Source organism: Drosophila willistoni (assembly GCF_018902025.1).
Source record: "Drosophila willistoni isolate 14030-0811.24 chromosome XL unlocalized genomic scaffold, UCI_dwil_1.1 Seg141, whole genome shotgun sequence".
Taxonomy (NCBI): domain Eukaryota; kingdom Metazoa; phylum Arthropoda; class Insecta; order Diptera; family Drosophilidae; genus Drosophila; species Drosophila willistoni.
The window spans coordinates 14724273-14749029 of record NW_025814052.1 but is presented as its reverse complement, the minus strand read 5'-3'; the positions used below and the strand labels follow the sequence as shown (position 1 = coordinate 14749029).

At 38.8% G+C, this 24757-nt stretch overlaps 1 protein-coding gene and 1 long non-coding RNA gene across 3 annotated transcripts; both read left to right on the top strand.

The window, feature by feature from the left end:
• Positions 1-293: 293 nt before the first annotated feature.
• LOC124460509 lies at positions 294-14439 on the top strand. Of its 2 annotated transcripts, none has more exons than XR_006954420.1 (3): positions 294-355; positions 410-478; positions 14416-14439. It is a non-coding gene; the product is annotated as an uncharacterized LOC124460509 (long non-coding RNA). The 2 variants fall into 2 exon arrangements; XR_006954419.1 differs by lacking the exon at positions 14416-14439 and adding an exon at positions 12335-12661.
• A 189-nt stretch (positions 14440-14628) lies between these two features.
• Positions 14629-24000, top strand: LOC6638040 (homeotic protein ocelliless). Its single transcript, XM_047011451.1, has 2 exons — positions 14629-15391; positions 22660-24000. The coding sequence occupies exons 1-2, from the start codon at positions 15057-15059 to the stop codon at positions 23921-23923; spliced, it is 1599 nt and encodes a 532-aa protein (XP_046867407.1). The 5' UTR covers positions 14629-15056; the 3' UTR covers positions 23924-24000.
• The last annotated feature ends 757 nt before the right edge of the window (positions 24001-24757 follow it).

The window sequence follows — 24757 nt, the reverse complement described above, 5'->3', positions numbered from 1 at the left end:
ATTTGAATTCAAATCCGGGCGGTTAATCAGAGGCGCCACCTGCCGATTTTATGGCTAGGGGCTCCCCTTGTCTTTCTTCGTTATTCAACACTGGGGCGATCAGATGTTTGTGCCGGTGTGAAGAAGAGGAAGAAATTGTGCAACAACAATGAAAATTCGCAGAAAACTGGAAAACTGGATAAAAATTCTCACCCACACCACGAAAAAACGGGGCCAATACTGAGAGGCGGGAAAAGTAAATGGAGAGGTGACTGGCTCCTCCCCTCGCCCCCGTCCGCCACAGTGGGCCAACCGGCTGGGTTATAAACTGGAGTAGGATCGGCAGTGGTTGCGGCCGACGAATCCCAGAAGCGTGGTATGTAACCAAGTTTGCAGAGGTCCTCCTTGGCTAAAATTTTTTGATCTACAGGCCTTTTGTATGCCCGAATTTGGAGTTAACAACGGAGCACCCGCGGACAAAGATACGTTCTCTCGCAAGGTACAAGGTGTATTCCACCGTCTGTGTGTGTGTGTGTGTGTGTGCGTGTATGTATCTGGAAGATACACAAACGTTGATTATTAATTATGAGACGCAATGGCATGATATTTAACTAACTGTAGCCTATGCCGAAACCTTAGAAAGTTTTACTGCTCGATGGGTGGAGAGAGAGAGAGAGAGCGAGAGAGATAATGTTAGTGGAGTGTAGTTTGTTGCTTAGTACACATGAGGGGTGGGGACGGAGGAGGGGTGCAGATTAACTTGGCCAAGAGTAACCCAATACCAAAAATGAATGAAGGAAGAAAACGAAAATGAAGACCAAGACGGCGTGCAAAATCCCATTAATTTTGTGTTTTTTTTTCTTTTATCGGACCTTAGAGGTAGCAGCACACGGCAAACCAGTATAATTGCAGAAATACACACTCATTCGCGTACAGACACACACACACAACACATAAATGCATGTACATATGTATGTACAAGTGTGCATAAAGGGCGCGCGTTCTCCTTTTTGCTTCGTTTTGTATTTTTCCTTATTTTTGGCCAAATATGAACAGCAGAAACAGCAAAAAATATTAAAAGTAATAATCAAATGTTCAGCCAGGACATACAGCCTAGACTCTAGACTCTGGCGGAGGTGGTGGGATTGGGAATACCACCCCGCTCTGCACCGCCTTACCCATTGCCATTACAAAACAATATTCATTTTGTTTTTGTTTTTGCTCACTTGTGTTTAATTTTGTTTGTGTGTTTGACCTCGCCGTCGACGCCATCGACTCGCTCTATCTGCTGGTGCTGTCGATGCTCTCTCTCTTTTTATTTGCGCGCACTCTTACGCGCTCCTTTGTGTGACTCTTTGACTCTTTGGTTGACTCAGGCGCAACAGAGGCAGAGACATTATTGTTGCGCGGCCGTTTAACTTTTGTGTATGTGTGTGTGTGTCTCTCCACAGACCAAGTGTATATATGTACGTGTGTGTGTGTGTGTGCCTGTGTGTATGTGCTTTGGTCTCATTTCAAGATAATCGCCACACGAATGAGTTGTTGTTGTTGTTTTTATTATTTAGCGGTTTACATGGGCGTAGCAAATAACTTCTTTAAGGCCAAGATTTAGCTACCTGATTTCTCAATTAATATATTGATAAGCGAAAAGAGCAGCCATAGAAGCAAATCATTTCATTACAACAAACCATTTTGTTTATTTTCAATCCCCCTGCGCTACGTTTATGATTCCCATTTTTTTTCTGCTTTACTGTTTTTGTTTCCTTTGGGGTTTTCTTGCTCTCGTTATTGTTGTTGCTATTTAATGTTATTAGTTGTTGAAATTGTCAAGTTCCATTTGTATGTGTGTGTGTGTGTGAATATGGTGTCAACAGGTTTTGACCTAAAAAAAATGTTATAATTATGTATGTATTCTACCGACCAAAGATACATACAAAAACAAAGACAATACGAAAACAATATTTATTGATGATTCCTTTGCACATATTAGAAGGATTTCACATTGTTTTAGATTTATTTTTGATTATACAGAAAATACATTTAGTACATTTCCAGAAAAATATCAATTTTTCCTTTATGAACTCTTATCTTTATTTAAAGTTTTCATGCTTCACATTAAAAGTGTGTTTATTTACCATATTAATTAACAATCTGTGAAATTGTTATTTATAGCCTAAAAAAAAGAGAAAACAAATTAATTTAGTTCGTACATATACACATACATACATACATATGTACAAACTGGTGAGAGAGTTGCTTTGTTTGTTCTTAAATATGAATTTAAGAAAACAAAAAAACAATGTTTTGTTTTGGTTTAAATATTCCATAAAACTGATGACTAAGACAATTGCGGTTAAAGGAGTTTGAAGAAAATATCGAAACTCTTCGACTATAGGAAATAATTGTAATAAAAATTGTAATTTGTACATTTGTACGTTATCTTCCCCTCCTATTATCTCTCTCACTCCCTCTCTTTCTGTGTTTATCTCGCTTAATTGTGGCACCAAATCACCTCTCAATGCCAGCAAATATCTTAACTAAGCTGAACTTGAAGCTGATCTCAATAACACACATGCATACATACATACATACATATGTAAATACATATCTACTTATGTATGTACATATGTATGTATGAATGTACATATTTTGTTACTTATGCAAAACAGTAACAAATCGGCCACTCAATTGTCAATATATTTATAACAAAAAGATACAACGAAATGAAAACAAAATTTGAAGACTTCCACACACACACACACACACATACACTCAGGCCAAGAGAAAGAGCGATTGAGAGAGAGAGAGAGAGACAGCGTAAGAAACAGAGGCCATAGCAGTAGCAGCGGTAGCGACAGCATTTACTTTGCTGCCGCAGAGATTGTCATATATGTATGTACATACATACATATGTAATTGTTGCTGTGTGTTTTTCGCGCTCAAAAAACACAAACAAAAAAGGTAAGGATTGTAATTGAAATTGACAATAAACAACAACAATGTCAGCATGATCAACTGCAGTGATGTCGACGTCGCCGTCGTCGGCCGCGTTAACGTCAGCGTCGACGTTTGATTTAACTTCCGTCATTTTTCCTGCTCATCAAATTGTTGTGCTTTTTTTTTTGTTTTGTTTATTGTTTAAATGCGAATGCGTCTTTCATGTTGCTTCTGTTGTTTTAACAACAAAAATTAAAAAACCTGTTACAAAAAAAATTTCTCAAAGTGAAAAGTTTGTTACTTATGTATGTATGTATGTACATACATACATATGTAAATTTCGTTACTCTCTTTTGTGTTTAATTTCTTTTTTTCTTCGCTGTTTTAAAGATCATTCTTGGCTTAATCTTTGGTTATTACAATTTAATCGGTTCAACGATTTTCAGATGTCCTTTACCACACAATTTGCACATGTATGTATGTACATACAGCCATGCATACCCATGTATGTACATGTTTCATCACTTTGACATCCTCTCGTTAGCCTTTCGTGTCACTGGTGAATCTAAGTTTGCAAATACACATGTACATACATATGTACATACATACATATGTATGGATGTATGTAAGTATGTATGTACGTAAATGAAAACCGTTTTTACCATGTGCTCGTTTTGTCAGTTTTTAATACAAATTATATTTAATGAAAAATGAATAATTTCTCTAATTTTAGTATGCAAAACAACCTTAATATTCCTACAAATGTACATTTGTATGTTATTAGATTACATATGTTATTTATGTACATACATACATATGTACATAGGTACATTCCTTTAAAAAAATCAGTCAAATAAAAGAAGAAAAAAAGAAAAACCATTTAAAAGTCACTCAAAGAGCATACGAATATTTCTTCCCTTTTGCCTTTACGTCCGGCTGGCTATCTTATTCGCCCTTGTTCGCTCCCTCTCCATGTCCCCTCTTTTCAACATCTTCCTCTTTAGCTCTCACTCTCTCTCTCTCTCCCTCTCCCTAAAACCATAAAATGATTTCATGTCAAAGGGGGCGTTACAAGAAGGTATGCAAGTATGTATTGAAAAACACGTACATACAGATACACATACATACATATCATGTAGGTAAGGGGAAACCCAACAAAAACAAAGGGACCAACAACCCTGGGGGAAGGGAATGAAATGTTCAACATTTTCGTTTCAGTTGCAGTTTAAGTTTCAAACCAAAAGAAGAAAAAGACCAAAGGAAAAGGAAGAAAACATAAAAAGGCACAAACTTGGTCTAGCCTGATCTTCATTTTCGTTTTGTATCATCAACAATTTTTGAATGCAAAAAAAAAAACACAAACTAACTCGTAAACACGTTAGAAAACTAACCGTAAACTTTCTATGTATGTATGTATGTATGTATGTACGTATGGGTGTATGTATCAGCGTCATTTACCATCCCTTCTTATCAAGTGGAAGGCAACTTACACGCGTGCAAGGCGAAAATCGAATGGAACGTGGCGAAAAAAACAACAACAAATTGATATCAACTTGAGAATTTGAGATATAAAATGAACTAAACTTGAAAGCGTCATAATCATTGATTGGCCATTAGATACATACATACGTACATTTAGTTTAGGTTAGTTAGTTAGTAGAGGCTACTTTGTAAATCTCAGTTGAATCCAAATGAATCGCGCATTGACGCACAATTCTTATTTTTATTCATACACACACACACACAAACATGCATACATACATTTGTACAATGACATTGTTTACAAACACAACAGGAAGTAGGTAGGGAATACGTACTCAAAAAAAAAAAAAAAAAAACGAAAATAAAGAATGAAAAAACAGACTATATTTGACTAAAGATAGATTTTAGCCAATGTACCTGATACTAGATACTATCTATGCCACACGAACACACAAACATAACCTTGAAATGATGTAGAATTTGTTATCGTCTTTTAGTTATTCTAGATACTCATACATACGTACATACATACATACGTAATCGAAATTCGTCTCCAAAATTAATTAAATTATGTATGTGTGGTTAGGTTAAGCCGAATAACATTTTCAACAAAAACAATAAAAAAAATAAACACATAAAACGAGAAAGAAAAAAAAAAGTCCCCCTTCAAAACTGAACACTAAATCGAAGCAAACTCATTAAATGCTCAGAGTAAATGTACGTAAGTGTTGTATGCGTGTGTGTGAGATAGAGAGCAAACAGAAAGAGACAAATTTAAAGAGAAAAGTCGTATAAAGAGCGGCAAAATGTTGCGCTCTGTTTCTGTTACGGTCATTGTTATGTTGGATTTTGATGGGGAATGGGGGGCGAGGCAAGGCGATGGCGTCAACGTAGACGACGACGACGACGCCGCACGTGTAACCGTAAAAAGAGTGAAATAGTATTATTGTCGAGAGGGTCAAAAACATGTGGACAAAGGGAAGAGGAGCGGGGACAGACAAAGTAGGGATGATATGCAGGGTGTGGAGGGGGTCATACGACTGTGCATGCGGGTGAGCTGTTAGCCTGCTTTGTAGTGGCCAAAATAACCACCAAGATGCGAGAAGAGGAGGCGACGAAGGTGGATGGGTGACAAGATAATTGTTCCCCCTTCTCACCACTGCCTGCCCTCTCTACCCCACCCCCACCGTAACCTCCCACCACCCACATGTACCATGACCAAAAAGTGTTTGGCCGACAATTTTTCGGCTGCGCTGCGCTCCATCTTTAACAGTTTGTTTGCCTCTGTCTCTCTCCCGTTTGCTCTCTTCGTGATATTGTGTGTGTGTGTGTGTGTGTGTATGGTAATCGGGAGTATTTAGGCTATTCCTATGGCTGTGCTAAAGCTTCGTCTTCTCAAGGTTAGGGATAGGGAATGTGGAATGAGGGGAGTGGAAGTGGACGGGGAAGGGTGTGAGAATCGGAACGAAATGGAGTGGAGTGTAGTGGAATGACCGGCCCAAAGCCAAACATTTTGACTCAGCGCGTTTGAATAACCCAATGTCACTTTTGGTCAATGCTTTATTTTGTGGGGCATTACCCTTTCTATAGATACATATTGATTCATACGTTTTAAAAAATACGTACGTATGTATGTATGTACATACATCCATATGTACATACTATCTGTATTTCCCAAGGTAATGTTTATTTTGATTTACGAAATATTTGGGACATTGGCCGACAATTAATTAGAGAAGGTCTTTAACTACATACATACATACATACATACATACATATGTACAAATATTTTCACATGTTTGTATGTATAGTTAAGAGAGATAGAATAAAGTGTTGTTTGCTCTTGTTTTATCATATGACTCACAATTCTTATGAAGGGAAAATAATACTAAGAAAAATACCCATAGGCAGATTATTATAATACCATACCGAAAGGGGAAAATACTGGTTTGTTTCTAATGAAAAATCGTGTTAAATGGATAATTGTTGGCCTAGCACTCCTTTTTTCTTTTGCCATTGAATATTAGGTCACGAATACATACAGTTTTGGCAAGACAGTGTTTTTTTGTTTTTTTTTTGAGTTCTATACAACTTGATGACAGCGGCAATTGTACATATATGTATATTAAAATGCTATGCTTAAACTAGTTGAGAGTTGCAACTACATACATACATACATATGTACATATGTATGTATGTACATAAGTGAAGATTGGCAAAGCTTACACGAGCAAAGTTCACATATTTCGGTTTAACTAAGTTAGTCTTTCGTTGCCCCCTTGGGTTGTTGTTTTGCAAATTGTTTGTTTCTTATCATAGTCATACAATTGTCGAGTAATAATGATAATGGGAGGGGGTTAGTAGTTTACTTGGTAACTGTAACTGCTGGAAATTTCGAGTAATGCACTCGATAACTAAATGCGATTATTTCATCAGAATGCAAGTATGAACGTACGTATGTACATATGTACATATGTTTGTATGTATGTATGGATGTAGCATACATTTTCAATGTCACGTATGTATGTATGTATATTTTGTAGATACTTCTCGCTCTCTCTCTCGTTTTACCTACAGATACAACCGTATTAACACCGAAAAGCAGCGCGTTGTCTTCATCAGCGACTTAATTATTAAATTAAATGCGCTAAATAGCAGCACACGCAAGTGGCAATAAAACCCAAAAAAAAAACACACACACACACGCATAACGCAACTGCTTACAACCTTGCCACCAAAAAAAAAAAAAAGCTTCACACATCCATCCACCCACAAACAAACAAACAAACACAACACACTTGCACACACACAGCCATACGCACACACTTATAGTTATGCTCAAGCACACGCTTAAGCTAGAGAGAGAGACAGCAACAAACATACACACACACACACTGGGGGTCTCTTTGCAAAAATCAAATAAAATTGTCGGCTCTGCACTCGGTTTTGTTTTTCCTATTTCTTTACGCTCCCTCCACTTTGCTCTCTCACTTGCTCTCTCTCTCTTACTCTTACTTACTGGTGCGGTCGCTCAATGTTTTTTTTTCTTTTTTATGGGCATAAAGCTGCTTTGGCTTTGCCTCTTGACAGCCGCCAGCTGTTGACTGAGGCTGAGCCTAGTGTGGCACCGTGGTCGACAATCCGCAATGAAATAAATCGAGTCAAGATCATAAGTACATACATACATACATACATACATAAGTATCTACACATAAAAATCTATTTATTTCACTGAAAACTTCTACACATATTTTTCTTAAACTGAAACATGTTTATTTTCAAAGATATTTCACTCATTGACTTTTCTTTCGCTGCACTGTGCGCTAAATGGCAACATTTGTACACTCATACAGACACACATACATATGTATGTAGATGTGTCTGCATCTTCATGCAGACAAAGACACGGCACAGGTATTCTTCCTATGACAGGCCGAACGTAAAAAGCGCGCGCGAATACAGGTCGACGCTTCGGTTTCGTTTCTACATACATACATACAAACGTGGATGTGTGTGTGTGTGCGTATCATAGACGTCAGCGTCGGCGTTTTTTCTTGTTGTGGTTGGTCTCTCTCACTCACTCATTTATTCGATTTGTACAAGCATTTGTTGAGCTGCGGGAAGGGGGATTTTTTTATGATTTTCGGAAATTCCATTTGGCCTGTTATCGTTGCTTCTCGCTGCTTATTGTTGTTTCTGTTCACAAATTGAAAAATAAAGGCAATTAAATCAAAATGGTTTATACATACATACATACATACATACACGTACACATATGTACATAGATAATGATGTACACATTCATGTATGCATTTAAGTGTAAACTAAATATTGAAGATCTTTCTTCCCTTTTCCATTTGTCGTGCTCTTGTTTAATAATGTCACTTGGCATGACGTCACAAGCCTTGTCGGTCCTTTTGTCCGCAAGCCCCTCAGTCTTTTTAAGGGCCAGACTTCTTTAGGGTATATGAATTTCGGCTTGAAGGAAGTTAGCTTAGCCCTGTGGCTTTTTCTCATGAGTTCAATAGAGAAATTGAAAGCGAAATGCGACAAACAAGTTATTCATAACGAGAATAATATATTTCTTGCTGAATTGATTAACATTCGCCTAAAAAAGCATGAATCTACTTTTCCCCTCTCCCCCAAAACTGAAATATTCTCTTTTTTTGTGATCGTGCAGAGCAAAGTTTTGCATTACGATTGAAGAACAAATATCAGAGGTACGTGACTATATAACCATAGTTTGTCATGCTGATCAAGAATTTAAGTTCTAGGTATGTATGTATATATACATACATATGTATGTATGTATGTACGTATAATAGATATGTAAAGATACTCACCAGACACTTGACGAATATGGAAATGGCTTGTCAATATAAGAAATGTCTCCTTTTTTCAGAGTATTCGCTTATCAGTTATGCCTTTGTCTAATTAAAGGATAATAAACATTCAAAAGTCTCTAAGGCACAGCGGGAACGCCTTTATAAAGAGTACATGAAAATAGAGCAACACTATTAGCTTGTTGTGTGTGTGAGTGAGTCTGTGTGTGTGTGTGTATTGTATGCTTAATTGTATCTTTGGGCTTTACCTTAAAGTTAGCCAAAAAGTATTTTCGCTAAACGTAAACAAAATGTTGACAATTAAGTGGAACACCACGAATATGAATATATTGTATGGCGATAATCATGTTGTTGACGATGATGATGATGACGTTGTTGATGATGAGAATGATAATGACGATGACGAACGAACGAAAGCAAACCAAAACCACACACACCAAACACATGGCATGGCCTTACAAAGCAACAAAGAAATACACACACACACACTCAAGCAGAAAGACAGAGATGGAGAGAGAGAGAGAGAGAAAGAGAATAAGAGGGAAAAATAGAGAAACAATGAAGAAAAAAAAACACACTGAATAGACTGATAAACGGGGAGCGGACAGAGGCAGAGTAAATACTTTTAATTTTCAATTGATGAAAGTTGGAATGTAGCACATACATATGTATGTATGTATGTATCTACATACATTCATAGCTACATACTTATTTATGCTAAGTCAAATTACATCCAGATTTAAATACAGTGAAACCTCGATATAACGAACTTCGTTATAACGAAAAACCCAATATAACGAATTTTTTGTTAAGTCCCTTGAAAGGACTAAGGTTTTACATTTCAGTACCTATAGCGAATCAATAGATATAACGAATAATTTTGCGATCCCCCTCAGATTCGTTATATCGAGGTTTCACTGTACATACAAATGTATATGTATGTATGTATATATTGGACATCACTGAATGTTTGTAACGTCATTGATATTTGTATCTTGCAAAATGGATTTATTAAAAAAAACCCCAAACTGAAATGTTATTTTTTTTAGGTAATTTACGAAATTTAAGAGATTTCTTTTTGTTTTTAGAGCATACACACATACATATGTATGTATTTGTGTATGTATCGAAATACCTGCATACAATTATATTGACCATAGGATCCAGTGAAAAATCCTTCCAAGTGCAAAAGAGCAACAAAAGATGTACACACAGATATGTACATACATACAAACACAATTTTGCCCTTGTGGAATATGTATGTATGTATGTATGTATATACATATGTACATACATATGTAGGTATATTATTCTGAGAGTGACGCAGAGGGGAAGAAGAGACAGAATTAAGCTAAAGAGCAACTTAATATTGTTTTTACCGCAATTTATGGAATCAGGCTTATGTACATATGTATCAACAATCATACCATGGAAACCTTGAATTAATATGTACATACATACATACATACGTACATATGTACATGTATTTTCTGTTGAATTTTTTTGGTTTTTCTAGTGGTCTTACGTTATGGTCTTACGTCTTAACGCCAACAGCAGCAGCAGCAATAACAACAACCACAACAACAAAATCAAAACGTGCCAAAAGCAAAAATATTGCATAGCTGCAACAGCAATAACAATCACACACACACTCACAGAGAGAGAGAGACACAGATGCATACATATGTATGTATGTATGTATGTACATATATGTATATGCATACATCTATAGACTCTCACAATCTGTCTTGACAATAGATTATGCGATAAGTTTAAGTTAAGTTGAGTTGTGAGTAAGTGAGAGGAACAAGCACCAACCGAAACGAAACGAAGCGCAAAAAATGCATTTACAGGTGACGAGAGGAACATAACGAGTAGCACACCAAGAGTGAGAAAGAATGGCAGAGAGGGGTATAGAGCTTAAGGCTTAAGATGAACTGTGTGTGCGTGTGTTTTTTTTTTTTTTATTATTTTTTGATTGCCCCCGGTTAAGCTAAAGGTACAAATTTAATGAATTCTAAAATGTTTCATTTTGTTGTGTGTGGAGGGAGTTGGTAACACACGCGCATCAACAAGCATACATACATACATACATATGTATGTATGTATGTATGTATGTATTAGCCTTTTTCACTCAATTACCTGTTAAGCCTTCATTAACCGTTAATCGAGCTTTACTTTTGGTTAACTGTAACTGTATCTAGCTTTCTCCCTGTCCAAGTACAACATGAGAGAAAATGACAGTGAAAGAGAGATAGAGCGATAGGGTTGTGGGCTATTTGAATGTACATACATACATACATATGTACATATGAGCATACTTTGTATGTATGTACATATGTATGTATGTGTATGTGGCAAGGCCGCAATTAATTAAAAAACTTACCCAGCTGCCCACTGTCCACCACCCTTTCTATTTTCTTAATGTAAGTGTCTACATTTATTTGCGTGTATGTTTGTGCATGTGTGTATCTGTGTTGGCGGCAAAAAGTGGCACGTATCAATGTTGAAAGCATAAACACAAAGGCAACAAACATGCCAAAGACACACACAAAAGAAGAGGCGAACAGGCTAAGAGAGTGGTAGTAAAAGAGTGATAGAGAGAGAGAGAGAGAGAGAGAGCGAAAGAAGGAGCAGACGCAACAGTGAGAGAGGGTTAAGGCAAATAAAATGCAAATGCTTTCGCCGGTTAGCCGTTACATTAGCCTTTTGTACCCATCGATTCTAAAACACACACACACATCCATACATGTCATATGTACATATACACGATGTATACATATAAGGATATGTACATATAAGGATTCATAAATGCATACATAATTCGAATCCAACAATCACCCGCAAACATATTGAATTTTTAATGCATCTTAAAAAAGCGACGGCATTAGCAACAAGGGGGAAAAGGAACAACAAGAGATGGCAATGGAAGTAGCTGCTGTTGCAGTTGAATCGAACGAGGGGCTGTGGGGGAACGTCGCGTATTGGGAGTCATTGATTTTCGTTTATGAGTTTGAGGAGCACGCTGCCAGACGACGCTCTCACTTTTTATACGTTCATTCACACGATGCACAGTGGTAGGAAAGTAATTTGTGTCACGCTTTATATACAAAATAAATTAAATCATCTTTATTGTGCATAGTTGTGATAAGCAATAAGCAAGTTCAATGCATTGCTATGTAAATGTTAAAACGTATTCAAGATTCCTTCTATATGCAATGCCTAAATATGCACCACTGTGCGCTGCGGTCTGGTCCTTTTTCAATTTTTAAATGCTTTGTGCAAATGTAAAGAGCGACAAAAGCTAAAGAGAGCAAGCGCGCTAAAAATTTTGTAAGAGCTAAAGGGAGAGAGAGCAAAATGTGTGTGAAAGTGAGAAGAGTTAATAACTGGAGGGATAAATACAGTTTTAATATAATATTGTTTATTGATAATTAAAATTAAAGCCATGCCTGTTCCAGTGTCCATATCTACTAATACCTACAAACATACATACATGCATACATACATATATAAAAGGGAACAGAGATACATATACATATGTACATGTGTGTATGTGCATATGGCCGATTAGTAAATGTTTTGCTTAACAGGAGCGACGAAGGCAAACCAGACAAGAACAACAAGAGATACCAATGGAGACAACAAAAAAAAGCGTTGGCGATTTTGTTTTCACTCGCTCCACTCTCTGCCTCTCTTTCTCGCCAGCTCCCACTCTCTTTGTCCGGCAACTGTTTTTTTACCTAGAAGTGAAAAAAAGCGCATGCCCTGTGTTAATCGCGGGCGGCGGCAAACAAAAAATAAGAAACAACCGAAAAAAAAAAATATCTACAACTCCAGACGATATGAAAAAGCGCGCGCGATGATTCCTCATACAGGTAGGCGCAATAGTGAGCCTACTAGTGTGACGGCCTATGCTCACACACATCTGTATGTACATACATACATATATGCATGAGTGTGTATATGTATGTATATGTGAGTGTGTTGCCTTTTTGTTTTTTGAGATTCCACTGTTATCGTGCAGCAAATTGAAAGCAATAAATACTTAATTGTTAGACCAGTTGTTCGTATTGTTGTTTTTGTTGTTCCTGCCTTAATTACGTAATTTGAATTTATCTTAATTTATATGTAAGACAAACCAAAGTGGCAAAAAAAAAAAAAAACATTACCACAAATGAAGACTCATAATTGATTTTGGAACATTTTAGTAAATTCTAAGGATGACATTACAGACTACATAAATACATATGCAAGTCATACAGTAAATTCTAATTTACAATAATAATTCATACAATTTTTTTAAATTGGAAAAATAACTATGTAATCATGCTATGTTAAGACGTTTCCTTGACTTAAAGCATATTTATGTATTGTTTTAGTGTCTGCCGCAATTGGTTTTTCTTTTTGTTTTGTTTTTATTTCGTTGCAATCTTTTAAATTTCTATACATTTTTTTTGTTGACCTGCAAATAAAGTGACATTTTCTACGCCCCCGCCTCGCCTAGCACACCCACCCGTCTACTGTTTGGACCTATTGCCTAGCGGCGCGCGTGTTTGCGTTTTGCTTCCGTTACAAATGGCACACACACAGATACTTACGCACACAAACACATTCACAGACACGCGCGCATTTATGCGGTGGGCAAATCTTTTGCGACACTTGCATGCATATCACACACACATATATATATACATACATGCAGAGACATCATTGAAGCCTCTTCATGGCACGTAGGCCACTGGCCACACTCTCTTAATACTATTGCTCTCTCTTTAAATGCGAACGTTTTCTGCTACTTTTCTCTCTTTGAATGCTTACTTCCGCTCGGCACACAAACAAAAAACAGCCGAAATACGCATCGAACATCTGTGCCAAACGACGATACACTCAAAGAGAGTCTCAACAGACTGTTAATAGTAACTATTTTTCTCTTTTTTTAATTCTTTTGCATCAAATACTGGGAGAGAGCATCATATACTGGGAATGTTAAGCAACAGAGAGCGAAGCGCACACAATCGTGCATTAAAGTTGGGGACGGGAGTTTAAATATGAAATACTGGTCGGGAAATACTGGCACTTTGAATTCAACGCGAGAACCGTGCGGACGTTCGCTCGCCTCGTGTAACGGCATCAAAGAAAAACCACACAACAACAGCAACAAAAGAAGGAAAGAAAGAAGAGAAATACATTGATAAAAATTTTGTTTTTTATTTTGTTTGTTAATTTGTTTGTTACAAGACGAAAAAAAAGAGAGTTAATACCAATATAAATTAAAGAAATAAACGAAAATCAGTTACGACTAACACTTTGAACAAAAAAAACGGAAGAAGTGAACCACTACTACACACACATACAATCAATCTCTCGCTCGCTCTCGCCGACCCTCTTCTCCCCCAAACGGTCCCTTCGCCCCATTAATGTCGTCTGCTGCTGCATCCTCAACAGGCAGAGGCAACAAACTGTAATCTCCTTATTATTAAACAGGAAAAAGAAGCAAGTAGAAATCTAAGCAAAACACTGCCTAACGTCGTCTACGATTGAATTGCGCTTCCGAACCTCTCCTCTTATACCCCCCCGTGTGCCCACTGAATCTATTTGTTGTTATCAATTGTGTGCCTACTATCTCTCTTATAACTCTAAACCCAATTTTTTTTCTGTTTTTGTGTTAAAGTGCAAAAATTCAAAAGTCGTGGATTATTTTGAATTTAATTTACAATAACAATATAAAATTACAAAAACACATGTAAAGAGACAATCGGCAAAAGCAAGAAATAAAACAAACAAGCAAGCAAACTTTTTTATGCAAACGGTAATTGTGAAGTGAAATCTCAAAATAAAATAAAAAAAACAAAAAGAAGACGCAACCAGCAGCAGCAAAAAAGAGCTCAAGTGTAGGAGAGAGAGAGAGAGAGAGAGAGAAAGAAAGAGCTAGCACCGTCGCTGCGCCACATTTTATGTGTGTGATGCAAAAAGTTGCTTCCTCCTAAAAGCAAAAACCAAAAATCAAAAGCTAACAAAAAATATCACAAAAAAAAAAAAATACAAACACACACACAGACATTTCGTAAAGAAGTCAACAGCAACGGATAGACAACAAATTTGTGGTTTACCTTGTTAGCAGCAGCAGTAACAACAACAACAACAGAAGCAGCAGCAGTATCAAAATCTATTGCTGTTTCCCCCGCCCCCTTCACCACCATCAACTTTAGCCACCCACTCACTCCGCTGCCTTTCTGTGCGTGTGTGTGTGTGTGTGTGTGTGTGTGAGCGAGTGTGAGTGCCAACAAACAAACGGACGTACCAGAACGCGCAATGACCTTGCCAACCAATACAAATGCCAATAACAATGGCAGCGGCAGCGGCAGTGGCAGCGGCAGCGACGATGACTCGGACATGTTTGGTCCGCCACGTTGTTCGCCCCCAATGGGTTATCATCATCATCGATCTCGCGTCCCCATGATATCGCCAAAGCTGCGTCAACGTGAGGAGCGTAAACGCATCTTGCAGCTGTGTGCCCATAAATTGGAACGCATTAAGGATTCGGAAGCAAATCTAAGACGTAGCGTTTGTATAAACAATACATATTGCCGTCTAACCGATGAATTGAGACGCGAGAAGCAAATGCGTTATCTTCAGAATCTGCCCAAGTGAGTACACATTCAATATACATACATACATACATACATCCGTAATAGTAGATAGAGAAACCCGAAAATGAATTTTAACGACGACCAAAACGAACCTTTTCCCCCCACGCGTTTGTGTTTTTCCTTTTTGCCCTTTTCAGCAGCAGCAGCAGCGGTGCCGACAGAGCTCTGTCGGCGTCGGCGTCTGCATCATAATCAGCTTGTAAAGGCCAAACAGTAGGCGTTGCGTTTGCGAGGGAGCAGAAAATCTGTGACATTTTACATCAGTGCATCAGTGCGGCAATAATTGTTTTTTTTTTTCTGTCGTTTGCTAAAAGTGAAGTAAAACTTAAAACTGATTACTGGAAGGAAGAAGAGTTTGCGTTTTTCGAGTGAATAAGACTAGTCGAGAAGATTATCGAATGATTGTGAGGACGATGTGTGAAAGGGAGGGGGGTACCTTATACACTATCCACACATACATATGTAGATACATTTTTTTTTTTTTGAAGAGCTGAGGTTAAACGTTTTCAATCTGTTAATTACACATTTCTCTTCACCATCAACAAACCATTAAAAAACGCCATATCTTTTTTCTATCTGTGTGTGTGTGTGTGATACAGAGGGAGAGAGTAATGAGAGAGACAGAAATTGAGCGCACTTTTTCGATTTCTCGAATTATAAATGATCGCAGATGCAACAAAAAAAATCTTCTTTAATTTTCTGCTACAAATTGAAATTAGTTTGTGATAGCCAGGGACGAATTTAGAGAAATGGTTGAAATATGTTTAATAATACTATATAAATTAGAGCTAAGAATGCCTGCAATTTCTTCTCCTCCCTCTCTGGGCTCACCCCTTCAGACAAAGCAAAAGCATCAGTGACAGAAGAGAAAGAAAACCAACAAACTCACACACACACACAGAGAGAGAGAGAGAGACAAATGAAGTTGGTTACGTCGTCGTTTTGTGTTGGGCTGTGTAGGAGGAGGTGTTGATTGTGTTGTGTTCGCCGTTCTATGGCTTCAATGAGGAAAAGGACGACTTTGCTTTTTAGTATTTTACTTCTTCTACTTCTCCCCCACTTGCCTTTTCTCTGTCTTCTTTTGCCTATATCTAGTTTGAAGCTATACATACTTATATATGCCTACGACGACGACGACGACGACGACGTACTACTTAGCCACCCTTCCACTCTCCGAAGTTCATTATTGCAACAGCAGCAGCAACTGCTGCAACCTGCAAACTACTAGTAAAGACACACTCACAGATACAGATAGACAGAAAGACTGGGAGAGAGAGAGAGAGAGAGACAGAGACGGACAATTATATGTAACGAGCATTCAGGCCAAGCTCAAAGCAAAACGAAGCATAACTAAAAGCAGATACAACAACAACAGCAACTCAAAGAGACATAAAGCCGAAACAGAAACACGACACGAAATCCAAAAACAGAAACAACACACACACACACAACACACCACATAAGACAGAAGGGAGAGGGAGAGAGAGACAGAGAAGGCAACAACGACAACAAAGAAGAAGACGACGACGATGACGATGATGATGATGATTATGAAGAAGAAAAAGCAACGGCCTGGCCCCAAACCAACCATCAACAGCAACAAACACACTACACAATGGAAAAACTCTTGTGTGTATGTGTGTGTGTGTGTTTGTTGTTGGTAATTTTCCAACAAATTTGTCCAGAAGGGCATCCGATTTGAAATAAATATTAAAATAAAACAAATACAACTACTACAACAATAACCAGCAACAACAACAACAACGCCGAAAGACAAAGAGTACAGAGACAGAGGCAGAGAGAAAAATTGGCACAAAGTGTAATTAAAAATACAGACAGGAACAACGACGAAATAAACGCAACAACAACAACAGCAGCAGCAACAACAACAAAACTGAAATCAAAGCACAAATACATAATTACATAGGCCATGCATGTACATACATACATACACACACACATGCCTACATACATATGCAGGCATGCAAGTCGTTTTTCTCGCTGTTTTTCCACTCATTCTCTTTCTTTCTCTTTACCATCTCTCTTACTCTATCTCTCAATGTTGTGTGTGCACTAAAAAAAATAAATGAAAAAAAACGTAGCGCGCTGCTCGTGGAAATAATCACGTTCCACTTGCAACTAAAACAACAACAACAACAGCAATGATATCAGCAGTGGCGCAGTTTGGCCAAGGGGTGGGGAGGCCGCCAGAGAGCAGCAGCCGTTGCCGCCGTTGCCTCTCCACTAAAAAAGTCAAAACGCAAGCACAAGCAGCTTTAACATAAAACAACAAAAAAAAAAACAAAAAATAAAAGAAGAAAAAACCTTGAGCCAGCGTACAAGTTAATATTTGTTCGTCCCAGCCAAACATGTTTAGTTTTTACCTTGTTTGTATATATGTATGTATGTACATACATACATCCATACATACATACATAGGTATGATGTTTCTTAAAGAATAGATTTTTACTAAAGTTATATTCATCATAATATATTGCAAAAACAAAAAACTTTCCGTAACAAACATGCTTGCGCAGATGTGTGTGTGTGAGTCGTTAGCCTGGTGGCCAGTAGCAACAACAACAGCAACATAAAAAACAGTTTGAACTTCTCATTTTACTCCGATGCTCTTTTGACTTTGCTGCCCATGCATTTCCTTTACCGTTAATATTTGTAATCACTCTGTATGTACATGCATGTTTGTACCTGTCGCCGCTTAGCTGCTCCTGCAGCGACTGCAACTCCTTCACTGCATGTGATCCATACATACATATGTACATATATATGTATGTATGTATGTATCTATCTATGTTTTTAGTTTACAATAACAAACAAACGTTTTTGGCTTTCTTTTTTTCCTCTCTTAAACAACACTAATAATAATAATAATAATAGCAGCAACAACAACAACAACATCAACAAAATGCCGTTACAAACCTAAAGCTCTTGGTTTTTTGTTTCTTTTGCGCTCGCTCAAAATTTCTTACACACAAAACATACCAAGTGTACATAGTTTTTCCTTTTGGCTTGCTTTTTGCTTGCTGCGCGCTGCTTGACAGCGGCAGAGGCTGAGGCAGCGGCGGCGGCTCAAAGTCGTCGCGTTGGTTTGGCTTTTGCTGTTGCTGCTGCTGCTGCGTTTCCGTTTTCTTTGACATGTTTTCTCCCCGTTCGCTCGCGTCGTTCGCATACAGAGACAAAAAGAAAACATACGTGCTGAAGCATATGAATAGCATAGCGCAATCGATAAATTCATTAAACAGAATTAAAATGAGAAAAATTTACATCATGTTAATGAGAGAGAGACATACATACATACATACACACATGCATACGTATGTATGCACATACAGTGCTGCCGTATTTACATCAAATTTGTATATTAAAATACCAGATACATTATTACCAGATAGATCCTTAGGAAAACAAAACAAGAAATTTTGATGGAAAACTAAAATTAATTTATGACAAAAAAGAGAGCAGACAAAAAGGTTGATCAAATTAGGGAAACTCTTTGGTCATATTATTTGTGGATAGCTTATAAAGCAATATCATTAGAAACATATGTAGTTATATACATATGTATGTATGTACATATGTATGTATGTATCTACATACGTTAATTATCATTGTTATCGGATAGTAAATTGATGCAAAAATATTTCAAACGGAATCGGAATATCAATATTTAAAAAAACAAAACAAAACCAACACAGACAGACACACACACACACACACACACACACACACACACACACACACACACACACACACACACACACACACACACACACACACACACACACACACACACACACACACACACACACACACACACACACACAAACGATTCATGGCACAAGCAAAAGTTGATGTCGGTGGCGGTGGCTGGCGGCATGCTTATTCAATCTCTTACCGAATCTCAACCTACCTACAACAAACATACCACCTCCCCGCCCCGCTCTGCCCCCACCCCACCAACGACGCTCCAAATGCTCGCTCAATCCACCACCACTACCATTACCCCAGGCCACACACACACACAAACACACTGACACGAGAGCACCAAACACAAAGAGATATAACCCACTCTATACTCTGGCTCCCCCCACCGACACATAAACAGACAACTCTCTCACACACACACAAGCACGGCCACACGGCCGCCCCATTTTTGTGGCGTCGTCGTAATAATTTCGCGACTACGACGACATTTTTATAGTTTTTCTGTTATCTTCGTTTCTCCTGTAGCCAGCTAGCTAGCTGGCAGTGTCTGTCTAACTGTCTGTCTGTCTGTCTGTCTTTTGCCTTTTGCCTTTTCTTTATCTCTATCTTTCTTGATTGTTTACTACTACTATTGTTGTTGTTGTTGTGACTGTTGCGCGTCCTATCATCATTATCACCATCTCATCAACATCATCATCATCTTCATCTACATCTATTCGGTAACAAATTGTGTAGTATGTATTTTATGCGTGTGTGTGTGTGTGTGTGTGTGTGTGCATCCGCATCCCTTGAGCACATCTCCTCTCTCTTTTCTTTTAACATAATTATGTATGTATGGAAAAACAATTTTAGCACAATTCAAGATTATACAATGTTATAAACAAAAACGGGTTTTCAATTCTGTTACGTTATTTAGTTTGTTTAACTTGCTGCTTGTTGCTAATTGTAATCGCTGCTTATCAGTTGGAGAAATACAGCCTTTTAGAGGGAGGAGGGGGGGAATAAGATATGGAATTGGCCTTGAACTCCTCTCTTGGCCATTTGGTTAAATGCATGTAAATTAATGCATATGTATGTATTTCTTGCCACATAAGCAACGACCATTGAAAACGTGCGCATAACAATAATACAGATAAGACACCACCACGACACACACACACACACACACACACAGACAGACACACTCATACACGCGCAGATCACTCGCTGCACTTTACTGCACCCACCTCGATTGTACAGTTATTGAGGGCTTATCGTTGGTGGTAGATAGTCTGTCGCATGCTACAACAACAACAACAACAACACTTACTCTCCTCTTTCACCCCTCCCGCCCCGACACACTTCGTCTCCCTCACTCTTTCTTCAATGTCACCAAAAATCAAAGACGACAAAGAGAAAAAAAAAATAAAAATGAGTAAAGAGAGAGAGAGAGAAAACAAAAACAGAAAAAAAAAATCTCAAAAGCTTTAGCCTGGTGGCTGGTGGCTGGCGACTGGTGGCAGGTTGCTTGCTGCTGATAAATAAATAAATAAATTAATGACGTCACTAAACTGCGATGGTCACTTTTCCTTCGAAATGATGAACAACGAAACAAAATGCGTAATTAAATGATTAGTATGCAAAGTGAGCGCATATGCGCAAATATATGTATATAATTTGCTCCTTTCATATGAAAGAAAATATTCATTCACCCACCCACTAGGGCGTGTTTCCCAAAAGTTTTCGTAGATATCGATTACCCCTAGCAGGTTAGTTAGTAGTTACACTGTTTACGCTTAATCGATTGTTGTTTAAATTATTCCTCGGGAGATTGTCAATTTGTTGGTCAAAACGTTTTCAATCTTTTTACCCTACAACACTCCTCCACCCTCCCCCTTCCCCCTACTCTATATTCACTACCCCCCACAAGTTTTTTGTTTCTTCATTTAATTGCTGCACTTGTGCGCAGTTAGTAAGAGTGTGAGGGAGAGGGAGAGAGAAGAGGTAGCTTAGCCACGCTAAGTCAGTCCACTCGACTCACACTCCCTTCACCAGTTGCCATTCTGGCTTGCTGGCGGGGGGCGGCGGGCGGTCGGGCGACACCTCATTTTGTTTTTCCTCTTTTTGGGTCGTTGGTTAGTTGTGTGACGCCGCGTCGCGACGCCTTGAAGCGCCGCTCCCTTATGTTTCCCGCATCCCTTTCTCCTCCTCCTACCTATCGCATCACGTCTCTCTACACGAGTCTTCGACAAGGTTTGCTCCCATTTCTCTGTGTGTGTGTGTGTGTGTTTGGCCCGTCCATCGTCCATCATTTCAACTTAACGGTGCACAGACTATGGGGGCCAACAACAACAACAACAACAAAACTAACACACTTTACGCCAACCTCCTCCTGTACCCTCCCACCCAACATAACGCCCGCCCCTCCTGTTCGTTTCTTTTTTTTTTTTGTACGCTTTCTGGTTTCTGCCAGCGATTTTCTGCTATTTTTTTTGTTTTGTTTTTCTTTGCGTTTCGTTTTGGTGTTTTTGTACTTCCATATACTTTCGCTTTTTTTTTTCAGAGGCCCCTCGTCTCGATTTCTCTCTCTCTCTCTCTCACTTGGCTACCACCTCCAGGTCGTGCGAGCAACCCCCCACCCCCCCACATTCGGTGATGACGCCCCTCCCCCTTACCGAGTCATTCTTGTTGTCAGTTATTGTTGCTTTAAAAGTCAACATTGACATGCTCAGCTGCGCATTTTAATGCGTTGTCGCCGCACTGACTTAATCGACAACCAGAGTTTGTGTGCCCCGCCACCGACCCTACTGCCCCCCGCTCTAAAACGTCTCCACCCACCCTCCCTCCTAAAAAAAAACCCTACGTATCAGCTCTACTGCCATTTTTATGTGTCTTTTACCTTAATTTCACAGTCTTACTTCTCTCCCTCTCTCTCTCTCTCTCTCTTTCTGTCTTCTTGAAATGGTTGCCATATTGTTGTCATGGGCGCTGTGGGCGTGGTGGTTGGTTGTTGCTTTTATTGAAAGAGAAATTAGCTGAAATTTACTTCGCTGCTGGTCATCAAACGATGCACAACAGTTGGCCCAGTTAATTAAAAGAACACAGAGAACGGGCCGAACTTGCCCCCAAAGCAACCCCCCCAAAATGCCCCAAAGCCTAGTCTCCAATCTGCTTCCCTTAAACTCGCTTAACTTGCACGCCCCTCGGCCCTCTCCTCCACCCTTCTCTTTGTGTCGCCTTCTGGCTACTATGAAAAATGTGTCCTGATGTAATGTAGGCAAATTTGATTAAAGGAAGTAAAAGAAAAAAAAAAACCTAGTCCATCGTATGTTATCGATAAAAACTTGATTACTGTGGAAATAAATAATTGCAATTGCTGCTTAGAGGCAATTAATAATAACGGTATTATTTGTTATCGAGTGGCAGGTTCTAACATTGGACCTATGAAAATTCATTTTCTCTCTCGCTGCTCTTGCTTGCTCTTTTTTTGTGTGTGTTTTCTTGTTATTATGAAATTCAACTAACTTTCCCTTCTTCACTTTCTTTTTCGCTTCTCTTTGCAGAATCGAAAATAATAACAACAACAACAACAGCTCCACTGCCGTGGAATTGGCACGTGAGAGCCTCTTCCAGCCAAATATGGATGATGCCAAGCCAATGGGCAATGGCAATGGCAATGGCAACAACAACAACAACAAAGCATTGATATACACCGATTCAATAGTAGCCGGCGGAGTAAATAATCATTGTTCATCTGTCATCCCGATAACATCCAACTCATCCAATTCGACGACGACGACGACGACTAATAACAGTGGAACTACTGGCAGCTTACGCACCACATCTTCCATTCAAAATCAACCGCAATTGGTGGGGACGCGTCATCATCATCATCCAGCCAGCTCCATAGCCGCCGCCGTCGCCACCTCCACCTCCACCTCCACCGCCGCCAGCAGTAACAACAACAACAACAGTTTAACCGCTGTCAACTCAACGCCAAATTCAAACTCAAATTCATCGTCCGCCTCATCAGCCTCCGCCTCCGCCTCTGCCGCCTCAACCACCGCCGTTGTATCGCCCATTTCACGTAAACGTCATTTATCGAGCAGCAGCAACCTTGTCAATGATCTGGAAATACTCGATCGGGAATTAAGCGCCATCAATGCCCCCATGCCACTAATTGATCCAGAAATAACCCAAGGAGCCGAACAACTGGAGAAGGCATCATCCCTAGCAGCGGCAGCAACTCGCAAACGTTTACGAAGCACCAGCGAGGATGAGAGCGATCGTCTGGTGCGGGAAGCCCTTTCCCAATTCTATATACCACCTCAGCGTTTGATATCCGCCATTGAAGAGTGCCCCCTGGATGTGGTCGGGCTTGGTGTTGGCATGGGCATGTCCATGTCCATGGGCATGAGCATGAGTATGAGCATGGGCATGGGCATGGGTATGGGCATGGGAATGGGCATGGGCATGGGAATGGGCATCGGCATGAGTATGGGCATGGGCGCTGGCGCCGGCACTGATGGTCCCAGCAGCAAGCGGGCCAAATTGAATCCCAATATCGTCGTCGCTGGCAGCGGAGGGGGGGACAGTGGGAGCAGCTCATCATCGAATGGATCGGATCATCATTTGGATTTGGTTGACTTCGATATGAATCAGAATCAAAAAGACTTTGAGGTCATTATGGATGCCTTACGTCTGGGCACACCGAGTCCGGCAAGCAGTGCGGGAAGCAGTGCAGCCGATTCCTGTGGCCAGGCGGCCATGATGAGCGAATCGGCGAGTGTATTCCACAATCTGGTGGTAACCTCCTTGGAGACATGAAGGAAGTATCAATGAATGAAGATGTTGTCGAGCATTTTGTTTCGTTTTATTTTTTTTCTACCTACATAAGTCAACATTTTTGTTTTAAGATTTAGATTTACACAATTACATACACACACATATATACATATATATATGTATATACTTATATATATATATATACCGCTTGTTAGTTAGTCTAAGGGCAGCAGAAGTTCGAAGTATATATCTACATATATATATATATATATATATATATCGGCAGTATTACTCAATATGTGGAGCAATATGCTGCAATATTAGCTGCTTCAATTTTGTACAAAAGAATTTTGAATAGATGAAAAAAACAACAACAAAAACAAAAGAAACAAAAAATATTGAATTAAGAGTTAAAAACAAAAATCAAAGAATTTGTAGTCAAAAAAGAAAAATCATACAAAATGTAAGCAAAATGAAAAACAAAACTATATATAGAGAAGAGACAAACACTAAACTAAAACAAAAACAAAAGCAAACAAAATATGAGAAAAAAGAGAAGAAACTACGATTCAGTTCAAAACAATTGAGTTTTTTGCCCCCGCCCCGCCCCGCCAAGCTTCTACGGAAGTTTTTTCCAGAGTATTCACTCTCTTCCAGTTATAATATACACATACATATGCATATATAAATTTAATGTGTTTGTTTTTGTACAACAACATTCCAAAAATTAGAAGAAAATACAGAAAATCAAAGTCAACAGAAAAGAAAGTTAAACAAGATCAAGAAACCATTATCCAAGAAATTGTAGTTCCTGCAATCCAAACTGAATCGTTGTTCTTTTTAGTTTTTAGATCGTTAACTCTTTAAAAACAAAAA

Bases quoted from the DNA above. Each gene is read 5' to 3' on its own strand.
- LOC6638040 (XM_047011451.1), top strand. From the start codon at position 15,057: ATGACCTTGCCAACCAATACAAATGCCAATAACAATGGCAGCGGCAGC. The intron at 15,392-22,659 runs GTGAGTACACAT...TTCTCTTTGCAG, and splicing joins TATCTTCAGAATCTGCCCAA to AATCGAAAATAATAACAACA.